Source organism: Lepidochelys olivacea (assembly GCF_965140295.1).
Source record: "Lepidochelys olivacea isolate rLepOli2 genome assembly, chromosome: 14".
NCBI lineage: Eukaryota > Metazoa > Chordata > Testudines > Cheloniidae > Lepidochelys > Lepidochelys olivacea.
Genome location: NC_140424.1, coordinates 21,852,113 through 21,872,847, shown reverse-complemented (window position 1 = coordinate 21,872,847; position 20,735 = coordinate 21,852,113). Strand labels below are relative to the sequence as shown.

Here is a 20,735-nt window from a genome sequence, read left to right as displayed (position 1 = left end):
TGGTGGTGGTATCTGCAGTAGAGTAACACCTAGAACTTCATCCAAGAGCCGTGCCCCCATTGTGCTAGGTGCTGTACACACACCTATAAACTGATAGTTATACCAGTATACCGCCCCCCACGCACACACCCTGTGGACACTCCGATTCTAGTATAAGAGAGACTCTTTTCAGTTTAGCTTATGTTGCTTGGGAAGGGGCATAATAGTAATACTTGGCTCTTAGCATCAGATCTCAGAATTATTATTTTCATTTACAGTGGGGGAAACTGAGTCACAGAGAAGGAATTTAACTCTGATCTGCAGTTCTGTACTTTGGTTTAAGCCACCCCTATGCTGGAATAAGAGGGTCACTCTGGTGCAACTTCCTCTCTAAACAAGGCAGACAAAGACTGGGGAGTGGAAACCTTAGCCCAGAAAGGGGTGGGTTGTTGCAGAGCTGGGAACAGAATCCAGGTCTCCTGACTTCTAGGGCAGCATGCTCCTTGCAGGACCACCCCACCTCGACTTCTAGGGCAGCATGCTCCTTGCAGGACCACCCCACCTCTCCTGGTACGAGGTGCTACAAAGCGAGTGTTCTTGGATGGCCATGGGGCGTGGTTAGTGTTGCTCTTCTGCACAGGGAAATGGGTGAGTAGTGTTCAGGAATGTCCGTGATCTCAAATGGCACTCCCTGGGATGTTTGCCTCCCTAATACACAAAGGCAGTAAGGCATCTGCATGGGCTGATATAGCCTCACTGGAAAGCTCCTCCATGTAATGCTTAGCACCCTTATCGGTCAGGAATCTTGCAAAGTGCCTCTGGGCTCCTTTATATTTACCAGTCCATAAAGGAGAGGAGGCAGACATGAAAGGGGGCCTGGCTGCATTTTCTTCATTCTTTCATTTAAAGAGAACAATTCCCTCTTCTCCTCTCTCCAGAAGGAGTCCTGTCCTGCCTGCGAAGTGGAGTTTTAGAATTGTTTAATTCCAGACTCCTGTTGCTCTCCAGTGTCCTCTTTACTTGTTATTGCTGGGAGTCTGTCCAGCCACAGTGTGAGTCAGAGATCTGTCGGGAACACTTGTACCATGCTATACCTGACCGCCTCATTGGAATGGCACGAACCAAAACAGTGTGGTACTTGCCATTCTGAGGATCAGCACTGAAACATCCCTCTGAGATTCCTTACACAGGCTGCTCAGAGAGGCATCAGTGGGAGGCTAACACAAACCTCTCTGATTGCTGCAGGGATTGTGGGGGGTTGGGAACAAAGCAGAGGGAAAGTTACCATATTTATGGTGCCAGCCTTTACATAGGAAAATATGCAGGCGGATTAGCAACCCCACTAAATCTCTGACTGCTTTACAGGTTTAGGGTACGTCTGCACTGCAATCGTGGGGTGTGATTGCAGTTTATGTAGACAGTCCCTGGCTGGGTTTAATCGCGTTAGCACGGGTACCAATAGCCGTGAAGCCGCACCAATGTGGGCTTCTGCAGGGGTTGTGGCGGTCTTCCTGGAACCCTAGGTAATCACTCAGGCAGCTAAGACATACTGAAGCCCATACTGCGACTTCATTGCTCGAAGCTAGCAAGATTAAAGTTAGCTTGGGTACATCGACAGACTGCAGTCACACCCCGTGACTGGTGTAGATGTTGCCTGCTACACTTGGCTAGAGGGTGTTTGGTATCGAACAAACCAGCCATGCATGAATGAACTGTATCTGGATTGAGCTAGGGGACGTGTGTAGGAGTCCTAGATTACAACAACTGCAAGAAGATTCTTTCATTCAGATGGCCACCCTCATGTGTATTTTCTAGCTATTACTAAGGCTATGTCTATGCTACGGACCTTACAGCGGCTACAGCTGCTGTAAGGTTGACAGTGTTGTGGTTTTCATCCTCTTTAAGCAGACACTGCTTGAAAAGTAAGATCCTGCCTCTGCAACCCACTTGTAGAGTATGTGGGGTGGGGGGTGTCTCTCCCACTAACCGGCTTAGCCCGTTCGCTCAAAAAGTAGAGGCTTGTTTTTAATGAACCCTGCTGACCTTTTCCAGACCATGGCCCTGAAACCGTAGAGTTTTGCCCTAACATTCTTGGTCAGGAATTTCCCTTCCCCTTAGCTTTGTGTATGCATGTTGTGTGCTATGGCTGTGTGCTTGGCTGATGCCTTCTTCCCAATAGGTGGCTGCATTTTGGGGGTGCCACTTGTATACAGGTTGGGTTTTGAGATCTTTTAGGAGGAAGGATGCCCCATGCATACAAAATACGGTATCATTATAAGCTGCAGACTACAGCACATGGGTATGTTCTGTGCCTGTCACCATTTCACATGATGTGCTGAACTTAATACTTCGCAGATTAAGCAGGCAGGTTGCTCGAATCTACCTCGAGATTCTTTTCACTTGTAATTTACTGTGGAATTAAATTTAAGGTCAGGAAAATGGCACTACGATGACCATTTTTCACAGCATATCCGCTTCCTGGGTGGTGGCTTCTCCCTTGTCCTGCACCTTGCGTTGTCATTCACAAACCTGAGTGGTCGCCTTTCCCACTTGTTCTGTGCTCATTCTGCCAAACTGTAAATGATGATTAAGTGAATGGCACAGAGCTGTGTTCTCATTATACCTGCTCATTTTAAGCTTTCATTGCTGTTACCCCAGCAGGGCTCATAGCTCTCTGTGGTGACCATCACTGAACTATCTGACACTTCTACAGTGTTTCATGTAGGGAAGAGTTATTACCCTCATGTTATATGTGGGGAAACTGAGGCACAGAACATGGCTTACCTAAGGTCTCACAGGTGGCAGAGCAGGGAATCAAACCCAGCTCTCCCAAGTCCAAGACTAGTGTCCTAACCACAGGACAACCCTTCCTTTCTCTGACAGACTGAACTGGAGTCTACACTACAGCACGAGTCGTCAGCAAAACTGCACATTTCTGAATGCAGACTCTTCATTGCTGGTGAGGGTGTGAGAAGCAGGATGAATGTGGATGGGCTTGCAGATCCTAAGTAGAATTTCAGTGGCAGCCCTTCAAATAATTCCAGCCTTTCCCAAAAGCCATTTGCTTAATTAGTGTTAGAAAGGGGGCTCTAAAAAACCCCTGGCACAAGGTGCGCTGTCTTCTCCTCTGCTGCCCCTCCCCTCCCACCTCCAGTGTATTTCCTTCCATCTGCTCCTGGAAATAAGGATGCAAACACTTGGCTGGATAGATGCTTACCTAAATTCAGATTAAGCCCCTCAATCCACCGTGGAAGCCACAAACAACCGTTTGAGATGACGTGATTCTGAGGAGCCGATAGTAGATTCCATTAGCCCCAAATCTTTCCACTGGAAGTTATTTTTTATTTATAAAGTGAAAAATAGACCCATCTGTAGGTTATAATACTAAACCAGGAGAGTTAATGTAATTCGGGGGCAGTGATTGGACAATAGCATTCTGCACTTGGAGGTTGGGATATTCAAAAGAGATTAAGGCAGTTGAAACTCATTGAGACTTGGGCACCTGCCTCCATTAACAATACTAGCCTTCATCTGTTGATTTCAAAGCAGTTCACTAACTTGGGCAAGTGTCCTTGTGCCCATTTTATAGAGGAGGCCAAGAGCCGCATCAAACGGCAGGTTCTGAGTACAGACGCAGACTAGAACCCAGGCTTCCTGAGTCTCAGTCAAGAGCACTGTCTGCTAGACCCCATGGCTGTTACTTACCAGTGGCTATTCTTGCTGCTTTCAGTGGCTGCCTGTGTATCCCTATGACGTGGATTGCTATTAGCATGGGAATGTGCACATTTGGTATAAAGCCTTCAGGTGGCAGAACCAAGAAGAGGGATGCAGTTCAAGGGGTCCTCACCCTCTAACTCAGCAGAACTTTTTGCTCTCTGGAAGGCCCTCTTGTAAACTAATCGCCGCCAAAGGAAAAAGATTTAGGGGCCTGATCCAGAGCCCACTGAAATCAGGAAAGGCTCCAGTTGGCATCATCATCATTGGACTTTGACTCAGATCCTATATTAAGAGCGAAATGCAGCAGGCTTTTAATCAGCCAGCTGGTGTATTGAACCATCTCTCCTTATTTGATAGTTTAAGGCTCACATGGCAGCGAGAAAACAACAAGAAAGATTGTTACTGTTCTTATCACTGTGATTTCCCCGCCCCTTCTCCATTGACGTTCCCCTGAGAACAGACAAACCATACTGATTTTTCCTAACAGCACTGGCTGTTAGCTGATGCGCTGAAGATGCAGTCGCTATATTGCTCCTCCCGATAGCCAGTCGTCTGTGGCTGAGTTCAATGATTTGAGCCGATCTGTGCTGAAAACTTCTGTCACCATGGCTGTCTCCCTCAGGGGTGTGAAAAATCCCCTCCCGGAGCAAGGCAGTTAAGATGTCCTAACCCCTGGCATAGACAGCACTAGATCAAAGGAAAAATTCTTCTGTTGACCTAGCACCGCCTCTCTGGCGATGTGGATTAACTACAGTGAGGGGAAAATGCCTCCTGTCGCTGTAGCGAGTGTCTACCCTGCAGCCGTGCCACTGTAGTGTTTTAAGCGTAGACATAGCCTGATTTATTATTTGATTACATTAGCGGTACTTCAACAGCTCTTATCTCACTGATAACAAGGCTATGTTCAAGGAGCTGTTGAGTGGCAAAAGATCTGAAGGAAAGTGCAGAGTTTGTGGTTTTGTTGACCTAAGGCAGGACTTGAGATTGACTAGATGTTGAGAGCGTTTCATGTGCATGGCATTTAAAACATAAAGTGATCATTGGTACTCTACTTGCTTACAGTGGTGATAACCCTTGCATCCTAAGTGATGGCAAATATTGTTAGAAACGGGTATATAATGGGATGCCTGCTCACCACTGAGATGCAGCCACCTCTGGAATAAAATACAGCAGCTTTTTATTTATTTATTTATGTATTTATTTATTTTTAATAGCTCAGAGCAACTCTGCACAGCGCTTTGGGATAGGAAGCACAATAGAATAATGAGGCAAACTGTGCTTTGACATGCACAGGAGCAGCTCTCGTTGACTTCATTTCACTTGTGTGATCAAGACCTGAATTTGGCCCACTGTATGGAACTTTATGGGGGCAGGATAATTTTAAAGGAAATTGGAATTGGGTGTGGACCGTGGGGCTAACCCAACTGCTCTTATGACATATGTAAGCTTTAAAAGAGCCCTGTGGGGCAAAAATCCAAAAGGAGTGAAACTACCAGGACTACAGAAATGCAATACAGCTCCATGAAAATTCCTCAAATGTATGGAATTAAACCAAGTCAGATTAGTATGCATTGTCCTTTAGTATTTTCTTTTATTCCATAGGATGTTTCAAAAAAGTCTAGAGTGAAGTGATCATTTCTGTTAAATTCTGTAGGACTCTTCCACAGCTGTCTCCAATAGCATGATGCAGGCCTGTATTACAATTCGAGTTCTGGTTGAAGTCTGTGTTTAAATTTTTGGGGGAAGTTCTGCTCTCAGTTCCACAGGTGCAGCTCCCATGGACTTCAGTGGGAGTAACATCCATGTCACTGAGTGCAGCAGTTGACCTTTGTGTTCTAAAATAGCTTCTTTCCATTGCATAATGCTTTACTAGAGCAGCGTGGAGGCAGCTGGACACAGAAGATGAGTCATTGGTTGTCATGTGGCTAAACAAATAAGCAGGCAGGGTGCAGATTTAATAATGGCTGGCTGGCTGTCTTACTGAAGCAGGGACACGGCTTTAAACCTAGGGTGGGAGCAATATTATATAGTGCAAGGGAAGAGCACAAGTTTGGGATTTGAGACTTTGGCCAGATCTTCAGCTGGTGTGAATTAAAGTCAGTGGTGCTACATCTGTTCACACCAGCTGGCTCCGTAGGTTATGTTCCTGGGTCTGCCACGTATTTTCTGTACATGGCTTTGGGCAACTCACGTCCCTGCTCTGTGCTTCAATTTCCGCCTCAATAAAATGAGGATGATGATCCTTGCTTCCTGTACGTGATTGATTAACTTGAAATGCTTTGAGATCTCAGGATAATAAAGAATTTTGATGTCAAGTTTTATTTAAAAAGCCACTACTGCAGTGTTTATTACAATGATATTGTAATGGTCCCTAGTTGCAGTATTTTGGGTCATTGCTGTAGCATTTGTTTTGCTTTCCAAGGGGAGTTACACACCCACGAACAATGGAAATAGCTGGGCAGTGACTCATGGAGGGGCTGGTCTGACTAATCTCCTCTTTACCAGTCTTCAAACTTAGCTACGATAAAGTGTCTTTCCTAAGGGCTTAGTTCCATAAGGGTGTAAGTGGGAGTGTTTATACCAGCTGTCTATTTATATCACCTAGGAGCTGGCCAGCTTATTGTCTGTCTTGTTTCAGAATGGCTTTCGTGTTTCTCTTCAGGGCCTGGTCCAAAGCTTACTGAAGTCAATGAAAATATTTCAGTTGACTCTTGTGGGCTTTGGATCAGGCTCTGAGTCCCTGTGGACCCACTAATATGAATGTTCCTCAAGTTACAAATGAACAGCCTTGCCCACTGATTTGGTGGCATGTTCCAGGATCCCAGTGTTACCCATTACACCTTGTTTTATCCTCAAATGGGAAGGACCACTGGGTGTTGCTGAGTGTGTAGCACAAGATGCTCCAAACAGAATGAAATGAGATAAGTGGTTGCAACCAAGAAAATAATCCATTTAAAGTGGGACTTCCAGGGCTGCCTAATGGACTGATGCCCAATTCCTGTTCACTTTAGGGAAATAGGAATTGGGTATCCAGATATTTTAGGCAGCTTTGAAAAATCTCATTCTTAAAGCTGAGCAAATATGGACAAGAGGAATTGCTAAAGAGTGAGCTCCTGGTTGCCTTGCATGTCAGCACTTAAGTAGGACTGTACCCAGGGCTAGCCCTGAGACCAGATTGTACCCCCCATGCCAGCCCTTGGGTAGGTACCCAGGAGCAGTACTGAGATCATACTGTGCTTTGTGTGACTACACTGGGACCACACCATGATTTGTCCAAGCCGGCTTGCCCTTAGAAATCCTGGAGCCATTCTTCCTTGTGTAACTGGGGTTGGCTTCTGCAGGGATTTCTTGTGATGACCTGGGGTCTGATAAGGGAAGGACATATGTTCTCCCATGAATGGCAAATGGTGGAGATGAAAAAAGATCTCGCCAGTCCAATCCTGCAAGGCCGCAGAGAAGGGCTGTTCCCTGCTATGCAAGAACGGAGGCAAGTAGTGTCATTCCCATGGATCTTCAAGAGGTTACATGTGCTCAGCAAGAGCCTATGAGCCAGATCCAGAGCACAATGAAGTCCATGGGAAGGTGTTCGTGGACTTTAATGGCGTCAGAATCAGCCTTTTTAGTAGGAGCAGCAGCTGATCCATGCAGAGAAATCACAGCTGTAACTAATGTTGCCCTGACTGTGTTTCTCCGTTTTCCCCAGAGTGGCTGCAGTCTGTCCAAGCTATGATGATCCTCTCCATTATCTTCAGCGTGTTGTCCTTGTTCCTATTCTTTTGCCAGCTGTTTACGCTCACCAAGGGTGGACGGTTTTACATTACTGGAATCTTCCAGATCCTTGCCGGTAAGTGGGGAGTGATAAATGGGCGATGGCTCGGAGGACGTAAAGGGGAAAACGCTCTCGGGCGGAGGCATGAGGGCTAATGACAGACGAGAAGCAAGCTCTTGAATAACAAAGAGGGCTCTGTTTGGCTATTAGTTAGTTTTAGTTGACAAGGGATTAGGATTGGGGCAGTGGGAATTGGCTTTTCTAGAAGCTGCAATGTGAAGGCCTCTGAGTTGGCACCTACACTACGTGACTGAAGAGAACAGAGCATGAATGGGAGGGCACAATTCTGCCTTCAGACGTATAGGTCTGTAGTCCACTGATATGTGTGTGTTACGTGGTCCCCGCTCTGTGCCAGATCCACGGAGGTTAGAAGTCTGGTATAGTCCCTGCTAGAGGGCTTTAGCTCAAGCTGCAGCAGCTTCTGCTTTTAGCCCCAGAGGTTCCTGGTTCTACCCAAGTGCACCAGCCCTCATAGGTGCTAACTCCCAATTAATTCGCTGGGAATTACACGTGCTCAGCCCCTCTGAAAATCAGCCCCTGTGCCTTTCAGGCTGGGCACATAATTAATGCCCTCTTCTTCACCTTTTAGGGTCTGCAGAGACACTGGGGTAACTCCATAGACTTCTGTGCTGTTACAGCAGGGATGAGTTTGGCCCAGTAGCTACATCTTCCTTTTGTTTAGCTGAGAGACTGGATGCTGACAGCCTGCAGTGAGTTAGGCTGCCCCAGGGACTTTGCATCTCCTAGATTTCATACTGAACAGAGTCAGGCTTCCTAAACTGACAGCGTGAGACATGTGACTTCTTCCCCAGAAGACGTTCTTTATAGGTGTGCTGTAAGGGGGGGCACAGTGCTTTCCGTCTCAGCCAGGGCCACTACAGCTCACGAAATTAGACCGCCGCTTTTCATATCCAGCTGCATCATCTAAGTCTTAGCTATAGTTCAGCTTTGAAAACCTGTTTCTTTTAAATGTAGTTAGGTACAGCTCTTGTTTAGACGTAGATGCCATAAACACAGAGGGGTCTGTTAGGTTGCCTAGTATAGAATTATGCAGATGATTTCTAAGAGTTAAATCAAAAAGAACCAAATTATGCAAATAGGCTCTTGTGAAATTTATATTCCCAAAGGAGAACAATCTGAGCATGAGACTCAAGGGCAGAAGCCACCTTGCTGGCCAGAGCTTTATTTGACACACTGATCCAAAAGCACCTTGGGAGGTGATCCAGAGGTCACTGAGGTTAATGGAAAGGCTCCCAATCAGTTTTAGAATTCTCTCCTTAGTGGCTGGCAAGTGAGCAGGCTGCGAAGAAGGGACTTGGAAAAGTTTAGCACAAAGCTACGTAGCAAGAATGGTATGAAACCTATTACACATCCTGTGTAGAAAGACTTCACGCAGGTGGTGAGCTTATATTGGGCAATGATCTCTGGAAGAGGCTGTGTCTAATAACTCATTACAGCTCTGGATTCAAGTAAAGAAAATGGATATTGATAGTTAACCACGCACTCTACATTAGTAATGAAGTTCTCCAATTGAGAATCGATCTAATAGTTCTGACCGCAGTGGGCATCCCTCTCCTTATTGAGTGGTATGCCCTGCGCTATGTTTGCTCCAAAAAGTTGTTTTCTCCTGCTTGTAACTTCTGCAGGCAGGGTTTTTCTGGATGTGGTTCTCTTGTTGGTATCTGACTTTCAAATTCTGCACATGGGTGAAAAAGGGTTTGATGATTCCAGGGACACACACAGGGATATGGCCTGTTGTTAATGATGGTGGTGAGCAGATGATGTGCTCAGCACTGTTCAAGATGCAGAAGGAAAAGGGTATCTTTCCACTGGAGGTTAGAACCAGATCCTGGGGTCCAGCCAGACTACACAGCTCACCTTCACGCCCCCAGCCAGAGGGCTTCCTGCTGTGCTAGCCCCCTTCTCTGTAAGTAAGCCCTGCATGCAGCGGTAAGTGCAGGCAAGGATCTGACCCTAACCCTGGAGCCTGTAATCCAAATTATCCATGTCCTCTCTGAGTCACAGGCCTGGCCTCAGCCCAGATCAAAAACTTTTCCAGTCCCTTCTTCACAGCATGCAAACATACCAGCAGCTAGGGAGGAGGCGAAGGGCCTGGTCTGATGCCCTTTGAAGAGAATGGGAGCCTTGACTTCAAGGGATGGTTGGTTGTGTGTGTGTCGGTTAACTGGCCGAGCCCACTGCCAAGTGGACACAAGTCCACATCCAGCCAGATGGGCTCCTTGTTGAGGTCCCAGAAGAAGACAAAGAGTGAATGGGCCACAGCGACTGAACTCCCCTCTCGCCCAAGCCAGGGTTGAGGCAGCTTGTGGGCGGGCAGTGGGGTGGGGGTGTTTGTACCCCTGTTGCCTGCACTTACCTGTTTTGTGGATAAACACAGGATGTCCTTCCCCAGCACTACAGGTACCGCTGTCCTCATACCCTTGCTGTTGGCTAGGCTGGAACTAAATGCTGGCAGCAGCATCCTAAATCAACTCCGTCAGCATCTCTGCCTCTGTTGAAGCAACAGGCTGAAAAGAAATGGATACAATAAGAGCTTGAGTGCGTGCCCCTACTTCTGTATGGAGAAGCTCAGGGCAGTTGTTAGGCCTCATTATCCTGAATTTCAGGATAGCTGTTTGTAAACAGCAGCTAGAATCCATGTCCTCCGCTCCTTCAGAGCGGTCTGGTCCAGAGCTGAGCAGTCGTGCTCAGAGGAGCCGGCTGGTCTCCCCTTGCCCTCCTCTCAGATTTTCTCATGCACCAAAAAAGGTGGGCTGGGGTTTAAAGCCAAAAGAGCAAATTCCTGTGGCATCCAGTCTTTGTGGATATTAGTCTTCTCCCTCTCTATAGCCTTGGAAAGGCCTGGCTTGACTCCTGAGGAGCCGTGATTCAGGATCCCTTCAGGAACGGGCCATCGCCTGCCTGTGTCTTTCCTGCTAGAGGTCTCTGTCAAGGCTAGTTTGAGCAATGGAAATTCCATTGCGGCTGGGTGGAGCTGCTGCAAAGTGCCTCTGTGGGAGGTGAGGAGATGTCTCTTCCCAGACACATCGTTCAGCCCTGGCACTGTCTGTTCAGATGATCCTGCTTCCAGGGCAACCCACTGACTGGGTGAGTCACCCTGGCAGGGCCAGGATCCACAGTGTAAACTCCTCTGTGGAGCCTGACTCATCAGCCGTGCTGAGGCTGAAGCCAATGGGCTGTCAAGTGCAGGAGCTCTGATGTTCCCAAACGGCTGTGCTGGTTCCAATCCATGCAGGGCCTTTCAGCTCCGGGGAGACGCTCGTCTCTCACCATTGCTGCTGCTTTCTGGTGAGGTGACCCAGCTCATAGTCCCTTCGTGTATCTCTGCCTCGTGGAACATACAGAATTGTAGGCATTGGGGATAGACAAGACTTATGAGTTCATATCTAGTCCTTCCGCCTGGGCCAGTGCTGGGTACACCTAGAGCATGTTCCCTAGGACCCATGCAGTGAGCCTCCCTTTAGGAGATTATTCCAGCATCTAGATCTCACTGTTAGGAAGCTTTTCCTGACTGTCTGCCTAAAGATTCTTAAATGTGAGTTCAGCCCTGTTATTCCTAATTTGGACCCCCTTCCGCCACCCTTAAAAACTCCTCCCTATCTATCATGGGTGTCTACACGCTGCAAATATTTCTAGATGGATTCCACATGCAGTGTAAGTGTAAGAAGAATCAGGCTGTCGGCAGACTGAAAGAACACTTGCAAGTCCATCTTTCCAGCCCCTTTATAATTTTTGTTCTTCTTCGGACTTCATTTGTCTTTTTTTTGTTCCCTAGTGCCCAGGACTGCAGTCAGCACACTTGGCTAATTTGTGGCTTAGGCTCTGTCAGATACAGACTGGTTTTACTGACTGACTTTTGCATTCCATGCATCTCAAGGCATTTTGCAAAGCCCTGAGAGGCAAAGGTGGCTGCGCACGCAAACACCGCAGCTATTGCACCCAGCAACAGCTTGCACGCCGCTTTGCATGCTGGAACACCTTGTGTGCAACAGGGGGATGGTAGACTGAGTAGCAAGATAACCCTGGTACCCTAAGACCGGTGAGAACAGACAAGGAACTCGAGCTAAACTTTCTTCTGAAGGACAGTTCCTCTGACCATACAAGGGGAATGTTGGTGTTGAAGCTCCCAAAAGAGAACGTTGGCTAGAGCCCAGCATTCAAGTTTTCCCCACGCTGCTCTATCCCAAATGGGAGGCTAGACTTAAAGTTCTTCCTAGTTCATGGCTGTTCTAGCCTAGTAGTTGCCACATCAGGCTACCATGAGCTACAGAAGATAGGGTATCAAGGGCAAGGTATGGTCAGGATAACCTTACAGTACTTTGCACTTCTACGTGCCCTTCTGTCTTAGGATCTCAAAGTGCTTTTCAGACATCAGGTAATTAAGACATCACAGTGCCCCTTGGAAGATCGGTATTCACACAAATGCACATGCCTTTGTGCACTGAACGGCACCATCAGGTGGCTGAAAATCAAACCCCAAAGGAGTTGCACAAGGTACGCATCAGAACGGGAAAGATACCCCAGCTCTCTTGATACCCTACCCTGAAATTTACTCACCGGAGTATATTCCCAGGGTCAGAATCACTAATTCTGTATCTCCAAGAGAAACGCAGTCATTGTCATCTCTTCACTTCTACCAGATTCCTTCAATGGACAATTGACTGCAGTATTTCTAACCATCCGTAGGTGGCTCTGGAATGGTCGCTTGCTGGTTTTCTATCCCACCAGAGTCAACAGACAATCATTTTGCTTTCTTTGCATGGGCCAGTGCAGTAGGAGTTCTCTTCTGTGCCTGGAAAATGGAAACAGCATTCAGCAGCTTATTAATTAAACATATTCCCACTTCTGCACTTTCTGTGAACAAAGGAGCAGTGTGAAGTGAAATAACAGCTCAAATAGCACTGCGGTTAGCTGTAGGTGGTCCTGATGCCCGGTGGAGAGATTTGGAACAGAGTTGGCTTCGATAGCACCGTGAATGGATAATGGAATTGCGGGGATCAACTAAAAGCCCTTGTATTTGGCGGGGGATAGTGGTGGCTTTGTGTGAGCACTTTGCAGCCCCCAATGTGGATATTTTTTGCGACCCCGCTGGAGTATTGGTCGATGCTGTGATTGAGGGGTCATGCCTGGCCCACCATAAACACAGGACTCACAGGCTTGATCCTTGGCAGCCCTGAGCTTGGGGAAGCTGGGAAATAGAGACAGTGTACTCATCCCATGACAGTTAGAAACTCTTCCCAGGGTGGCAGTGATGTACTTTGGACACTGTGTTCCTCTCTCCTGCCCCCACCTGTGAGCTGATCACAGAGCATGGGGAGGAGACTAGAAGGGGGGACTGAGAGCACACCTCTACCAAATAAGCTTGGATAGGGGCCCATTTTAAAGAACGCTTAGATTTCAAATGCAGAACGGCTCTCTGCATCACTGCATCAGCAGGTGTGGAGTGACCTTGGGAAATTCTGTGCCTCTCCCTCCTAACACAAGGCACAAGAATTTGGAAATGAATCTGGGCTCCTGCCATATTGCTCAGAGAAAAGACCTGAACATTGAATGCCCCATGTATCAAATCTGAGGCCCATTGAAATCATTTGAGGTATCTAACCCTCCTATGAGCTTTAATTCCTCAAGACACAAAATGTGTCCTCCTGGCCTGGTTCTGTAGCTGGAACATTGGTTCATGCACCCTGCAGACCCTGGGTTTGAATCATGGCTTGGATCACATGAAACAGGAGTTGGCTGGAGGAAATCCCAAAAGTGGGCATGATGGGTGATCTCTCCTCTAGAGAGGCTCAGGAATTGTAAAATAGGCAAGTGGTGCAGACCGGGATTGAGGCGCATTGGCAGAGCTGTCTATGAGGAACACGCACAGTACGCTGTGGTGGGGTCATTAGCTAGATTATGCAGCCCTTACTCACCCTGGTAAGCACTTCGTCCCGTGAACTTCAGTGGGAGTACCCCTGGGAGTGAAAGTTCACCCCCAAGAGTATAGGTTACACAAACGATATTGCCTTTTAATAGATCAGATTCCATGAGCAGGTCTCACGAGTGTGATTGCCGAGCTTGATTATGTCAGTCCAAAAATCCTAAATGAATGCAGAGCTCTGATCAACTCCTACATTCTTAAACCACAGCAGGTTTTCGGTTCTTTTTTTTCAGCTGCATCCCCATACACCCAGATTTTTGATCAGGCTTCTCTGTTTGTGGCACATGGTTATAGGTGGGATGGGTGGGTTTAATCAGTGTTGTTCAGCATTGTCCCTGCCAGCATCACCGGCCAGGAAAGCAAGGGCAGCTCTTGCATTACACAGAGCATCCTCAGTGCAGCTTGTTCCATATTTACTTCTTCTCCCTAGGCCTGTGCGTGATGAGTGGTGCAGCCATCTTCACTGTGAGACACACGGACTGGCAGCCTGACACAAGTGATACCTCCTTCGGCTTTGCGTACATCCTGGCTTGGGTTGCCTTCCCACTGGCCGTCGTCAGCGGGGTGATCTACGTCATCTTGAGGAAGCGCGAATAATGAAGCATGAGGCTGGGGGGGGCAAGACAAGGGCACTCATGATGTCCATGGAGGGGATTGAGGCAGGGGAAGAAAAGACGACAAAACTTGGGGGGGGGGAAGTTAACCAAACCCCCACCCCCCAAATAAAAACCCAACCAAAAAAACCCCAAAAGGAAACACACCAAGGGTTACTGTGTTAATTGAAGATGTATATAGTATCTATGGTTTAAAAAACCTATTTATAACACTTTTTACATATATGTACATAGTATTGTTTGCTTTTGTTGATCATCTGCTATGTGTTAAAGCCTAAAGAAGTGCCTAAAGAACTATTACTCCTAACAGTGTAACAAGAGTGCAGTATTTTTTGGGTCCTTGTTTTTGTTTTACCCTGAATGCGAATGGAATCCTCTTTGAAAGCTCCCACCGCGAGGCAACCCACCAAAGAAACCCCAAGTCAGACCAGATCCCCAGATGGCGTAAATCAGGGTCGCTCCAGTGGCTTGAATGGAGCGATGTCCATTTACATCAGCTGAGGATCTGCCTCCTCCTAAAAGTGCCACGATCCTATTACCTGAAGTGCATGTATAAATACCATGCCTCAGGAATTTAGGAGCACAGAGCCAAATTTTCAAACCACCTAAGTGATGTAGGAGCCCAAGTCCCATTAACTTGCCAACCACACCCAGTTGGGAACTTGGGCTTCTAAGTCACGTAGGCACGTTTAAAATTTTTACCTACCAGGTCCATTGAAATTTTACTGAAACAAGTGTACCTTAACCCCTTTTTCTTTTGGAAGTTTCCCCTTAGAACACCAATACTTTCCTGTGTTAGGCCTTGTGTATAACAAACTCTCACATACCCATCCCCACACACCCAAACCACCCAAGAACTGTAGCCTATGACCTTGAAATGTATTTTTTCCTTGCCGTGTAGATACAGATGGGAAAGAATCAAAAACAATATATATCTATGAAATAAAATACCAAATATGTGAAATGGTGCTATCTATTTGCCATTCCTTATATCACTAGCCATTTAACCTTACTCACTGGAAATTCAGTTAACAATTTTATGAGATAAACAAAGAAGATAGAAATGATAAATAATTCTATGTAATATAAGTGGTCTATAACTGCTTTTGTACTTAGACAAGTTGCTCTTAGTATTATTGTTTAATAAAAGCATTTATAACCAGTTTTTTTTCCCTCATGGTCAGGAGTAGCAGAAACAAATCTCTGGATGGAACCCGTAGGTCTTCATCCTCTGGAGTCCGGCTTCTGTAATCCTCTTTCTGTGCTTCAGAGGTGTGTCTGGCAATGAATTGTATGGGCATTTTACTGTAGATTCATATACGGTGCCTTCTGATGCTAAGACTCCAGACATTCTGTTTGTTTTTTATTGGTTTTTTTGCTTTGCTTTTCTGATTTTATACCGACTGTGTGGACTAAGCAGCAATGAAATAAAAGTCAGAATAACTCAACTGGTTCAGCTTTATTTATTTATTCAGGGCTACAGTGTGAATGCACCAAATTGATCTACTTATGTGCCTTTGCCGTAGCATCTGAGTACCTCGTTACTGGGTTTGAGCCTCGCACCACCCTACTGTTTAAGGAAGTATCATCCCTGTAAAGTGGGCATTGCTCAGGGGCCAGCAGGCATAGTGGTCAGGCTGCAGCCAAACAGTCTCCGGGTCTCGGGATGGGCTTTTCTGGATAGCCTCGGGGGCCCAATGGCCAAGTTAGTTTCTTTTCCCCCTTCCGCCCAAGCCCTCCAGGGTGTCTCAGTAGGCTGTGGGAGGAAGGAAGGATAGGGGTACCCGGACCCACCCTCTCCACCAGGTCTGGGCCTGGCCCAAGGTGAGGAGAGGCCACGGAGGCTGAGTCCCTTCTGGCTGCTACTCATGGAAGCAGCCCAGGGAAGGCTGATCCCCTTCCCTGTTTTCCCTTCAGTTTTCTTTCAGTCTCAGCCATTTCTAAACCTGAGGGGGGTGCTTCCTATCCCACTCTGAGTCTAGTTGTTCCTCCTGGTCAGGCCCTGGCCTCTGGGCCAGGCCTTACAGTCCTGATCCTTGCCCCATAGATCGCGCTCTGCCTCTGTGGCTGCAGCCTCTCTGCCATCTTGCTGTCCCTACAGAGCTCCGTGGTCCTCCATAGGCAGCTGCTGAGGAACATGACCTTGGCCTAGTACTGCACCGCCACTTGTTTAACCTTCATGTGGGGGCTGGACACCCCATCACAACCTGTTTTACAGATGGAAACTGAAGCACAGAAGAGGTGAAGTGACTCGGTCACGCAAGCAGCCTGCAGCCAAATTTGGCATTGAACCCGGATCTCCTGAGTCCCAGTCCGGTGCCTTAACTATTAGGTGTTCCTTCTACGCTAGACAGCTTCAGGAAGAATCCAAGGTCCAGGCACCCAGGTGCAGGTGGGTGCTGCTGCTTCTTAGCATATGTGCCACATGCCTCAGGTGGCACGTGACCAGGATTCATCACCGAATTTGGTCCGCCGGTTGGATCATTAGCTTCCCTGGGCCAGGCTGGGTACTGACTGGGAGTGGAACTGCACTTAAAGCCTACTTCCCATCAGAGCCAATGGGTGGAGCCAGTGCCCACTGGCTGGCCACCATGCTAGTCCTCACAGCTGAAGTGGTATGAGAGGGAACACTGTAAGGTCGTGCTTTCATGGTCTCCTGAGCATGGGGACTGCTCTCTCACCAAAGGAAATGGCGAGAAGTGAGGGCTGCTGAGTGGGGTGGATGCAAAGGAGCGTGCTGCATTCTGTAAAGGTGTGTGGTGGGAGATCTGGGAATGATTTTGCTTCTTTGAGATGTAACTCTGTTTGGAGCCTAACTTCAGCTGGCTGCTGAATAGGCCCAGCCTGGTTGACGTGCTGTGTGAGCAATGGCAGATCTCTTTTAGGAAAGAGAGGCACATGCACCAGCCAACCTGCGTCCTGAAATTATGGCGGACACCCCTTTCCACCTGCATTGCTGGTTAATGTTGGGCCTGTCTTTGTTTCCATCACACGGCAAAGCCTCCGTCTGCCATGGTTAAGATTTTCCCAACCTCACTCACTTCCTTTTCCAAAACGATGGGTAGGGCTATACAAATCGATAAGTGTCACACATCACTAGCAAGCTTTGACGGGCCTCTGCAGTTCCTCCATGGACAAGCGTTTCTGCTAATGTGCCGGTAAGATGAGCCGAAGTGCCAAGCCCTGAGGATGCAGTTAGGAAGGTGACTTGGGGGATTAGCAGGTTGTGAACAGTATGTACTGTCTTAGTGGTGAAACATTCACGTTTCCATTCACTCGTTGCTTTTGGCTGCTGAGAATCTGAGCTCATCTAGCAAGGGGATTGGCAGAGATACAATGGTTCACCATGGGCCAAGTCCTGAGGCTAGTTATAACTACTGGGCCAAATCCTGAGGCCTTTACTTTGCACTTACTCCGTCCCTACTAGGGTTGCCAGCCCTCCAGGATTGTCCCGGAGTCTCCAGGAATTAAAGATTAATCTTTAATTAAAGACTATGTCATGATAAAACCTCCAGGTATGTGTCCAACCCAAATTGGCAACCCTATTCAGAGTTTACTAAGCCCTTGCTCATTGAAGTCCATGGGAATTCTGAATGAGTAAAGACTGAATTACAGCTGAGTAAGGAACTCAGGATTTGGACCAGGGTGAATGAAGGAGCATTCCAAAATGGTCACAATTTATTATTATCATTAGCAGTAATAGCATTACAGTAGTCGAGGAGTTCCAGTCATGGACCAGATGCTGTGCATTACTGCTATTTATTAGGTGTTTTATGGTAGCGCCTAGAAATATCAGCCACGGACCAGGCCACAACTGTGTGAGACACTGTACGTTGTTATTGTAATTTATTAGATGTATTATGGTAGGTTCTAGGGGTCCCAGGCATAGACGAGGGCTCTGTTGTACCTTATTATTGCTATTTCTTAAGTGTATTACGGTAGCCTTTAGGAGCCCAGTCATGGATCAAGACCCTGTCGTGCTAGGCATCGTCCAAACACAGAACCAAAAGATGGTTCTTGCCCTTAAGAGCTTATAACAGTCACACAATTAGAGGGATGAGCCCAATAAGCTTATCTGCCACACAAACGTGTGCAGTGCCCAGGACCACAACCACTGGTGGGGTTGTCCGGTGACAGGACACATCCTGAGGGGCAGTGGCCACACACAAGGCACTGAGATGGGAGGTGCCTTGTCTGACATACTCTCTGTGTGGTCCAACAGCCTGATCACCTAGGCTTGACCCAGATCCTTAACGGTCTCAATGTGGGGTTTGCACCTAAATACCTTTGAGGGTCTGGGCCTGAGGTCCAAGGTCACACAGGAAATCTGTGGCAGGGCAGAGATTCAAGCCCTGGTCTCTCAAGGCCTCGGTTAGGACAATCCTTTTGCTCTATTGAAAGTCTTCTGCCTCATCTAGAACGGGTCAGAAAACTGATATTTTATCCCCCATTGGTAACGCTGGGAAAAAATATTTGGATTGACCTTTTGAAAGGAAACAAAAACATTCATTTTGCTTTGACTTAAAATAGCATTTTGTTTTAGTTTACAAAAATACCTAAATGGGACAATAGTTTAAGTCGAAACACATTTTGTTGCTTCCAATTAACGCTTTGACATAAAATGTCGTTTTATTTCGGCAGGAGGTAGGCTAAAACCGAAAGAAAATAGCATGCTGCCGACACTAAAGGAACGTTCTTTCTGCCTTTCGAAAGGTTGATTCAGAACGAGAATTTCCCCTTCGACGTTTCCCGCAGGAAACTGCACAATTTTTGTTAGAATTGACATTTTCCAGTGAAAACAGGTTTTGAGGAAACCACATTGTTTTGGCGGGAAAATGTTCTGCATGAAGGATTTCCACCAGCTGTATTAATACATTGACCACTGACAGGATACTGGGCTAGATGGGCCTTTGGTCTGACCCAATATGGCCATTCTTATGTACGTCTCCCTGTCTGTATCCTTAATATGCCCATCACCATTATGGCATGGTGAGGGACTCCATGCTCTGGCAGTTGGCCTGGGTGTGGTGCAGTTTGCTTGGTCCCCACTGGCTAGCCTGGCCGCTCTCACACAGCTCCGGCAGCTTTTGGAACTTCGCGGCCCGTGTTAGGGCTGGCTGAAGGAACCTTGTTTTTCCTGGCAGTGCTGTTAGGGCCTCTGTGCTCCCCAGCACTTAGCTAAGAGCTGGGCTCTGATTAGGCAGAGGGGCAGGGTCATTTGGGTACAATGCATGACATTGCTGCTGCAGGAATAACAGGCCCTTGTAAGAGCAAGAGAAACAGTTGGTCATTCTGTATGACAGGTTTTTACCAGGAACTTTGTGCAGGTTCCAGGTTTTCCTCTGGCGTGACATAGCCTTCTTTCATCCTGACCAAGAACAAATCACACCCCCACTGAAATGCAGCCTCCTCTGGGGTGGATCCTGGCAGCCAGGAGGACAACATACTGTGTAATGCCCAGGGTGTGGGGAGGAGTAATTTGGGGCAAGACAAATCCTTGCTGATATTAGTCTCATGAGATCTCTAGTGAGATTGTTTTATTGTTATGGTAGCATTTATGAGACCCAGGCATGGACAAGGACTCTGCAGTGCTAGATGCTGTTTGAACATACAAAGCGATGGGATGGCCCCTGCCCCAAAGAGCTTTACAATCCACATACCAGACCAGTGAAGAAGGGTGGATAGAGGGAACCAAGCCAGGTAAACCAGGGACTACGTATTGCAGTTCGAAATCCAGATGTTTAACGCCCCCTCCAGCTACATATGATAGTTTCTATAAGGGCTAGTAGAAAAATCCTAATTAATTTCTGCTACATTTTAAAAACAAAATGAACAGTTTTCATTTCATTTTGAAATTTTTTACAGAGATTTTTTATTTTTTGATGGAAAAATGCAAAACATAATGAAAAGTTCCATTTCTTTGTCCAGTTTTTTATTTTTGCCCCCACCCATGCCCCTCCTTTCTATATTTTTTTATCATCCTTTTATTCTGGGTTTATACAGTGCCTGGCACAAGACAGCCTGGGCTATGATTAGAATTCCTAGGCACTAGTCTAATGCAAATAATAATAATAAGGTAATTTTTCCTCAAAAAACCCTTTTCAACAAGCTATAGGGTCATGAGAGCTCCAGTTATGGTTGCAATTCAGTTTTAAAAGTAACCCTGTTTTCACTTTCAAGTCCTTCAAAATTCTCTTCTGAGTCTGAAACTTTCCATGATGTTTGAACAAAAACTGCCTTCCTTTTTTGAGTTAAACAAGAATGTAGCTGTTTACATTAACAAATCTTCAGGCTTCATGGTCATCTAGTCTGACTTCCTGCCTGGCACAGGCCAGAGGATTTCACCAGTGATTCCTGCATCCCACTACTGCCACCTGAGATGATAAAAGGACAGTGTGCCAAGCTAGGTGAAATCTCTTTGGTTTGGGTATGACTAGAGTAGGCAGGCCCTTGGTCCAGTTTTAAGCCGGACAGTCCTCTTTTCAGGTGGTTTGTCCCCTGTCCGATACTGAGACAAAATCAAAACTGCTTTTGTCCGGGATCAAGGACGGGGGATGCCACTCCATCGCCACTGGTGTGACCTCGCATGCATCATGTGAGTGAGTTCGCACTGGTCGGGGCGGAGAGGCGCACTCTTCAAAATGGCATCTGT

At 47.0% G+C, this 20,735-nt stretch overlaps 1 protein-coding gene across 3 annotated transcripts in view; it reads left to right on the top strand.

Annotated features, from left to right (window-relative positions):
* The window catches only part of PMP22 (peripheral myelin protein 22), a 32,308-nt gene extending 16,777 nt beyond the window's left edge, over positions 1–15,531 (top strand). For all 3 annotated transcript variants that reach the window (XM_084648232.1, XM_084648234.1, XM_084648233.1), the window contains exons 4-5: positions 7,400–7,540; positions 13,900–15,531. In XM_084648232.1, the coding sequence (XP_084504358.1) occupies positions 7,400–7,540; positions 13,900–14,066 (308 nt within the window). In that variant the 3' untranslated portion in view covers positions 14,067–15,531. The remainder of the gene's footprint in view (positions 1–7,399; positions 7,541–13,899) is intronic.
* Positions 15,532–20,735: the final 5,204 nt, after the last annotated feature.